Here is an 8323-nt window from a genome sequence, read left to right as displayed (position 1 = left end):
CGTTGCCATGGCAGCCAGCGGCGCGCGCCCCCAGCGGCCGCTCCGATTGGCGGGGCAGCCACGAGGGGGGCGGGCGGTCCCGCCCCTCCCCCGGTATCCATTGGGCGAGCGGCGCGCACCACGTGGCACGGGCCCCGGCCATTGGCCAGCGGGGAGCTATAAAGGGTGGCGACGGGCGGTGGCGGCGGCCGGGATGGAGGCGGCCGGGGCTGTGGGGGATGCGGCGGTGGCGGAGCTGCGGGAGCGGCTGGCGGCGGGCGGGCAGGACCATGTGCTGCGCTTCTGGCCCGAGCTGGACGGCGCGGCTCGCCGGGCGCTGGCGGCCGAGCTGTGTCACATGGACGTGGCCGAGATCAACCGCTTCTTCCGCCGCGCCCGCGGGGACGGCGGCGGGGCGGCGGCGGTGGCGGCAGGGCTGGACGCGCGCATGGAGCCGGTGCCGCGGGACGTGCTGGGCAGCGCCTCCCGCGACCGCGGGCTGGTGCCGGGCTGGGAGAGCCGCGGTAGGTGTACGGGGCGGCGCGGCGCGGCGCGGAGCCGGCACGGAGCGGCGGGCCCCATGCGTGTCTGCTCCCCCAGGGCTGGCGGAGATCGCGGGCAGCCGTGTGGCCGCGCTGCTGCTGGCCGGCGGGCAGGGCACCCGCCTCGGCGTCCCCTACCCCAAGGGCATGTGCGACGTGGGGCTGCCGTCCCGCAAGACCCTCTTCCACCTCCAGGCCCAGCGCCTGCGGCGGCTGCAGCAGATGGCGGAGGAGCAGCACGGCACTGCCTGCCACATCCCCTGGTGAGCCCCGGCCTCGGGGGAGCAGGGCTCGTGGGGTGCTGTCGGCAGGGTCCGCCTGGCACCGGGGAATCAGGGTCCTGGAGATTGGCATAGCCCTCTGGGTGTCAGCAGCTGGCGGTCCTCCGGGTTGGTGCAGTTCCCTTTGGCAGCCCGAGGTTAGCCTGGGTTGGTGCAGTTCCCCTTTGCAGCCCCTGGGTCGATGCAGAGCCCCTTGGCAGCCCAAGGATCACGGACTGGCATAGCCCCTCTTGATGCCAACACTTTGCAATGGGCATAGCCCCTTAGACTGAGTGGTTCAAGGCTCAGGGTGGCACTGGCAGGTTCCACGTTGCAGGGTAGGGGGTGGGGAGATGAGCTGCTGAGGTGCTTTATAGACAAGGCAAGAGTTGGCCACCACAGCTGGGTGTCCCATGCACGATGTTGTATGGTTTTGGAGATATGTGTTGCAAGGAAGGGTGAAAAATTGGCTTGTCACAATGTTGGTACCACAGCAGGTCAGATCTTCCTAAGTGTGGGAGGGAGAAAAGCATCTCCTGGGTGTTCCCCACATTTGGGATGAGTGGTGTGAGACCCTGCCTCTGCTCCCTGCTCATTGGGTGTCTTCTACTCTGCAACAGGTACATTATGACAAGTGGCCGCACTATGGAGTCCACCAAGGAGTTCTTCCAGAAACATCGGTATTTTGGCTTGAAGAAGGAGAACGTCATCTTCTTCCAGCAGGGCATGCTGCCTGCCCTGGGATTCGATGGGAAAATCCTGCTGGAGGAGAAGGGCAAGATTGCTATGGCACCAGGTTGGTGGCTAGGAGCTGACAGGAGTGGCCAGGGGTGAGACGTGGTGCATAGGAGCAGTTTTTGGAGCTGCAGTCTTCGCTGTGACCTGGCCCATGGCTGACTCAGGCTGGGAGGTGTCTGTGTCTGCCCTGACAGGGAGGGATATGGCTGGGCTGATGACCCTCCACATCAGCCCATGGGGAAGGAGGATGAGCGTGGGTGGCTGACGGACAGTGGGGCGTTCCCTCTGCAGATGGCAACGGAGGCCTGTACCGGGCCCTGGGCTTACACGGCATCATGGACGACATGGAGCGGAGAGGGGTGCAGAGTGTCCATGTCTACTGTGTGGACAACATCCTGGTGAAGGTGGCTGACCCCAGGTTCATCGGGTTCTGCTTGGAGAAGGGAGCAGACTGTGGGGCCAAGGTATGTTTTGGGAGTAGGCAGGCACTGCTTCTGCAGAGCTGGATGGGGTATGTCCTGCTCCTTGCCTAGCTTCCCTGACTTTTCACCCTTCATTTGCTGGCTTGCCACAGCCAGGAGGTATAGCTAAGTACCTGGAGCTCACTGGTGAAGTAACATGTGCTGCCACAGTCCTGCCTGCCCCTGGCATCCTGGAGGATGCCTGGCACTGCTCTTCTGCCTTGCACAGGAATATGACACCAACAGGCCCAGGGCTCAGAGGTCCCCCTTTGGTCAAGAGGCTGCTGAAGAGCCCTTTGTAGCAGCCTGGCACACACCCAGATGCTGGGCAGCTCTTTTCTGGGTGGCTGTGGCTAGCACAGGCAGACAGGATTCTTGCCATGAGCTGCCAGCTGTCCCCAGCCTGACATCCTGAGCACCAGACCAGGATATTGGGGGGTGCAGCTGACACTGAACCCAGCCCCATGTCTTGTGGATAGGACATTGCACACTTAAAGCTTTACTTAAAGACTGGCTTGACAGCCAAAGGTTTTGTTTGCATTGGGCTTGGCTCTGGCAAACTGGTGAAAGGACTTACTGGTCTTGCAGCAGCGTTCAGAGGGTAAGCTGAGAAAGGGAAGGCAGTTTCTCCTCCTGGCCTGCATGAAAGAAAGAGGAAATAAACCTTAGCATGCAGAAAGAAGAAAGCCTTGTGCCTCTACATGCCACCGCTCTGTGGTGACAGCAGTGGGTAGAGATTTGCTGGGGTATGTCATAACCCAGATGAAGGTGTTTGAGGTGCAAGAAGGAGAGGAAGGTCGAGGGATGGCTCTGCTGAGCCATGGTTGTGAATAGCAAACTGGCTAAGAATATCCGTGCCTGCTGCCAGCTGCACGTTCGCTTGGTGCCACATCCTGTTGTGCCCTCTGGGTGTGTCTGCCACCTGCCACCCACGCCTGCCCTCGCAGCCTCCTCTAATCCCCACCGCCAGAAGCACCTGGGAAGGGAGGGCTCCAGCATCCCTATCCCTGCACCATCCCAGCAGAGGAAGAAGCCTTTCTAAACAGGGCCCGCTGTTTCCAAGGGGGTGTGTGTGAAGCATGGGGCTTTGGGTGCCTTTCCCTGACAGTGCTTCCCTTGGGCAGGTGGTGGAGAAGACCAACCCCACGGAGCCGGTGGGCGTGGTGTGCCGGGTGGACGGCGTGTACCAGGTGGTGGAGTACAGCGAGATCTCCCTGGCCACTGCCCAGCAGCGGGGCCCGGACGGGCGGCTGCTCTTCAACGCAGGCAACATCGCCAACCACTACTTCACCACTGCCTTCCTGAAAGATGTGGTCAAGTAAGGGCCTGCTGGAGTGCCAGAACAGGAGTGCTGGTGCTGGAGTGCTGCTGCCGAGCAGAGCTGGCTGTGCCTTGCCTGCTGCTGATTGAGCTTCTGGCGTGCTGGGATGAGGCCCCTGCACAGCTGGTCTGATCCCCACCTGTGTGCACAGCCCCTTTCTTGAGATGAGGGTTCTCTGCGCCATATCTGGATGCTGCAGGCATGTGGGGCTGTCTCTCCTGGCTGCTGTGGGGATGAGTAGCCCTTACCTTGGGGCAGCCAGGGTCGGAGCAGGGCAGCCATCCTGCTGCAGCCATGTCTGAGCTGGGGATGTGGCTTGCTCGGACAAGTGACATCTCTTTCTTGGCCCGTTGCAGCACTTATGAACCACAACTGCAGCACCATGTGGCTGAGAAGAAGATCCCACATGTGGATATCACTACAGGGCAGCTAATCCAACCCGAGAAGCCAAATGGGATTAAGATGGAGAAGTTCGTCTTCGACATCTTCCAGTTTTCCAAGTATGTCCTTTGCTGTCCGTAGGGTCCAGGCTGGCTGCTGGCTCTCACTGGGAAGCTCTGAGAGCATCTGGGGTTGTGCCAGGGTGTGCCCATTGGCGATACCCCAGGATCAGGATAGGATGGCAGCTGGAGGCATGGGTGTTGCATGCCTCTTGCTGGGCTGAGTCCTGCTTCTGTGCCAGAGAAACATCTGCTGACCTACAGGCCAGGCCCTCCTCTCCCTACTGCACACCCGTGGGTGTAGGCTGGGGGAGGGCTGTGGGCCCAGCTTAGCCACCCTGGCAAGGGAAGCAGTCACAGTTTCCAAACCCAACCCTCCCATGCTGTGTTCCCCCAGGAAGTTTGTGGTGTATGAAGTGCTGCGTGAAGATGAGTTCTCTCCCCTGAAGAACGCAGACAGCCAGAATGGCAAGGACAACCCCACCACAGCCCGGCATGCCTTGATGTCCCTGCACCACTGCTGGGTTCTCAATGCAGGGGGGCACTTTGTGGACGAAAATGGCACACGCATCCCTGCCATCCCTCGGTGAGTTGCTTCTCCTGCCACTTCTGCTCCTTTTTGGGCTGGATATTAAGCACAAGGCAATCCCAGCACTGGTAACAGTGTCACAGAAGCAGCCAGCTATGGGTCCCCTCTCCTGGGTGATCTGTGGAGCAGAGCTGGGTGTGAGTTGTGTGGTGACAACAGGAGTGGTGCTCAGTCAGCAGCAGCTTTCCTTCTCAGTTCAGTACCTATGAACTGAACCCTCCCAGCCTCCATTGTACAGCCAAGGTTGCTTCTGCAGGGAGGAGTTGGCTCTCTAAAGATAGAGCATGCCGGCAGATCCATGCAGCAGCCAGGCTGGCATCAACGCATCCCTCAACCACAAGACATCCCGCTGCCCTCTTTAGGGATCAGTAGATCCAGATTTGGTTTCCTCCCCTTGCTAACCCTTGTTTGTTCCCATGTAGCATCACAAACGGAAGGTCAGCTGCCAGCCCAGCAGATGTCAATGACAAGTAACTATCCATGTCCCAGGTGCATGGTGGCGGGGCTGTGCTTAGGGACTAACGGGCTGCAGGCAGAGTGGCGTGCCAGGCTAACGGGGCTGGGGGTGCATGTGGGTGCTGGGGCATGTCACCCCTGGGGACAGGGGATGCCGCTTCTCATGGTGGCGGGTGCAGGCAGCTCTGCTCCCTGCTGGGCTCCTTTCCGCAGGGATAACTGTATAGGGCTCATGCTGCTGGTACAGATGCAGGGTGGCAGCAGCCTGGTGCTGACTGCACGCAGCCCCTAAAGGTCACCCCGCAGGTAGGATGCTGTTGGCAAACATCCTGGCACGTCCTTTGATGCCGCTCCCCTGTTTGTCACAGCACGGCAGGGACTGGTCCTGGCCGGTCCCAGAGCTGGGGATGGCTGCCATCTCCCGATGTCCGCCAGGCGTCCAGGCAGACCAAAACGGGATCAAAAACATGAAGCAAATGTCAGGCAGGCTTTGATGTAGCACGTGTGAATCTGAGCACAGCAGCCAGCTGGGCTTTGTGTGACTCCAGCTCTTGAGTTTGGAAGATCCAGAGCGTGACACCAGGGAAAGCCCCTGGCTCAGTGCTTGAAAGTTTACGGGAATATACGGGGAAGTTTTAACTCTTCCGTTATGTTCTGTAGCACAGGCATGCTGGGACTTGGAGCTGGTGAGTGTAAATGACTCACAAGAGTAAGCAATCTTGTTCCCTTCCCCTCTTTCAGAAGCTTTACCTTCAGGTACTTTCTGATGGAATACCACTGTTTTATCTGTTTTAATTCCAGACTCCATGTGTTTTCAGGCTTATGACTAAGCCATCACACTAGTTAACACGCAGGAGAAAGGTTGCACCTTGTCCCACATTTACCCTTCATTACCAGTTAATGTCAATTTTTAAAAAAACTATTGTCTTGAATCTAACACTCAAGGTAAATACCAGTGTGGGTTGGGCTGGGTGAGTTTTATTTACTGACACCTGTGACAGGAGGGGACTGAATGAGTGCATGGCAGAGGAAGGAGCTTCCACCTGGGTGAAGGGAGTGTTGTCACAGATGGCATCCTGCCATGCCTGCTTGGCTGCTGTGGCCAGCGGCTGGGAAGGGGCACCGTGGGGTCTTGTTGCCATGCCTGCTTGTTCAGTCCACACAGCTGCACCCTCAGATTTACATGCCAGCTGGATCCAGGGATCATCCAAGTGTATCTTACAAAGGCTGGTGGCAGCAGGAGCAGGGTCATGGACACCCACACAGGCCCCTGCCCAGCAGTGCTGCTGCAGTAGGCAGCACTCGTGTGGATCTGACATTTTCCTCACCAGATCCATCTCACAGGCAGAAGAGAGGAGCCAAGACAGTTGATCTAACAGGCAAAGGCAGAAAGAGCAGACAGTGCTGCAGGCAGTGTTTCTGAGTGAGCAGAAGGGCTTACCCTGTATCCTTACGTTGTGCTTTAAGCGAGAGAGGGCTTAATGCAAGACCTCTTGCTTTATGGGAAGGTGCTCTGTGAGTGCATCTCACATCACCCCAGGGATGCAGGAGGAGAAGGAATGGGTGACTCGTTTCCATGCAGCATCAAAAATAGTGGAACTGAGGGCACAGGCATTGCTGTAGTTACACACGTGGAAAAGCACCATAAAAGCCCCATCTAAAGCTCTTTTCCCTTTCAGTTGCTGGTGGTATCTAAACTTTAGCTGTCACCTTTGTGGAGAGCATGCAAGGCTTAACTAACCCAGGGCAGCTCTGCGCTGGTGGGGGTCTGTGTGGGCCCCAAACAGCCCCTGACCCTCCTCCTGCCTCAGCAGATGTTGGGCCCTATCTGTGTCTCCCTGGGCTGTACCTAACTCTCCTGACTGTTTATTTTTCACTGCAGCTTGAAGGATGCAAGCGACCTGCCAATCCAGTGTGAAATTTCTCCCCTTGTCTCCTATGGAGGAGAAGTGAGTACTGGCTCTGCAGAGCTCAGGGGGCCTTGCGGATGGACTGGGCTGGCAGGGCACACATGTGAGGGGATGAGCCACAAAAGTGACTGTAATTCACTGGGGAGCTTTTTGGGGCAGTGCTCCCCAGGTTGCCAGCACAGGAGGGGAGCAGAGGTACCCGTGGGCAGCTCAGCAGAGCAGGTGATGTGCGGTGTGTTCCTAATGAGCCACTTCTCATTCCCCCAGGGTCTGGAGAAGTACGTGAAGGACCGGGAGTTTCGCACACCTCTGATCATTGACGAGGATGGGATCCACGAGCTGGTGAAGAACGGGATGTAGTGGCAGCATGGTGCCCAGGCAGGGCTGCCCATCCCGCCAGGAACTGGGGCACATGAAGGTTGATAGCTGGGCCTAGCAGGGGACTGCTCCTGCTTGCTCCAGCCATGTGCAGAGGAGGATTTGACCCATTCGGTTGTTGGCATGTTGTATGCTTCTATTTATATTTTAATTTAAAAAACAAACACTACAGATTCCCCTGCCACAAAGCACAGCTGTGGTGCTGCCCTTCGCACTCCAGGCTGTGGGCATTTATTTTTAAACATGTGTATAGCAATAGTCATTGTATATGCAGAGAGAGGATTTTTATGCTGTGGGGCTGGGTTTAATCTAGAATTTTTATTTTTCTTAAACCTACATGACTATTTTTTTTTAATAGGGTCCTTGCCATTGCCCATGTCCTCCCTTTAGGTCATCCTTTGTATATTCCACCACTGGAAGCCCCCAATTAAACTCTGAATTTGTCTTCTGGTGGTGTTGAGTGACAATGACTTTGCGCCAAGAAGCTCATGGAGTAGAGAGCTGACTGCATCATGCCAAGTGCTCTGTTCAGTGCAGCAAGCGTGGCTGGCTGGTGGCTGCAGACAGGGCCTCTAGCCTGTAGTGTTCATTTGGGGTGTTTCTGGAGGAAGCAGAGAGTTGCAGCTTCTTAAATTTCTGCAAACAGTGGCAGGCCTTGAGCAGGTAGGAACAGGCAGGTGTGTTGCACTGTTGGAGTGCTCAGGGTGAAATCAGCCTGGCACTGAGCGCTCCACCAGTGCCATATGCCCTCTGCTTTTCCTGGAGGGGCTCTTTGGCTCCTGCATGAGCCCACCACGAAGGAGTGTGGCATCCTTATTGCCTGGGGCAGAGAAGCTGTGCTGCCTCTACTCCTGTTTGGGAAGAAGGATGTAGAGCTTGGCCAGCTCCTCTCAGGATCCTGATGTGGTCGCAGCCTCTCACTGCCCCGTGGCTGCCTGGGGAGGGATTTTCCCTTGCAGGCCTGGGAATGGGACCCAAACCACTCACTCCAGGGGAAGTCACCATGTGTCCCCCAGGTGCAAAGGTGGTTGCTGGGCATCCCTGGCTCAGCCAAGCACTTGGTTCTGTGCCTGGGCCACCAGGGCAGTGTGGGGGGTTCCGGCTAGTGCTGTGTCTCCTGCTGGCTTGGCTGTGCATGGCCAAGCCTTTGGCTTTTTGGCTTTGCGAACCACCACCTTTGCATTAGGTCCTGGGACAGAGCACCAGGGTGCTGGCTGCTGCCAAGTTATTTAAACAACAATTCCAGGTA

At 57.5% G+C, this 8323-nt stretch overlaps 1 protein-coding gene across 2 annotated transcripts; it reads left to right on the top strand.

Moving 5' to 3' along the window:
* Positions 1 to 161: 161 nt before the first annotated feature.
* On the top strand, positions 162 to 7522 carry UAP1 (UDP-N-acetylglucosamine pyrophosphorylase 1). 2 transcript variants are annotated; one of them, XM_030279776.2, is made up of 10 exons: positions 162 to 503; positions 580 to 784; positions 1402 to 1577; positions 1811 to 1983; positions 3105 to 3298; positions 3658 to 3801; positions 4139 to 4327; positions 4753 to 4800; positions 6669 to 6735; positions 6964 to 7522. In XM_030279776.2, the coding sequence occupies exons 1-10, from the start codon at positions 194 to 196 to the stop codon at positions 7054 to 7056; spliced, it is 1599 nt and encodes a 532-aa protein (XP_030135636.2). In that variant the 5' UTR covers positions 162 to 193; the 3' UTR covers positions 7057 to 7522. The 2 variants fall into 2 exon arrangements, with proteins under 2 accessions (XP_030135636.2, XP_030135635.2); XM_030279775.3 differs by lacking the exon at positions 4753 to 4800 and having other exon boundaries at positions 163 to 503.
* The last annotated feature ends 801 nt before the right edge of the window (positions 7523 to 8323 follow it).

This window comes from Taeniopygia guttata, chromosome 8, assembly GCF_048771995.1.
Source record: "Taeniopygia guttata chromosome 8, bTaeGut7.mat, whole genome shotgun sequence".
Lineage (NCBI taxonomy): Eukaryota > Metazoa > Chordata > Aves > Passeriformes > Estrildidae > Taeniopygia > Taeniopygia guttata.
The sequence above is the reverse complement of the archived record's forward strand: the minus strand, read 5'-3'. Positions and strand labels throughout refer to the sequence as shown.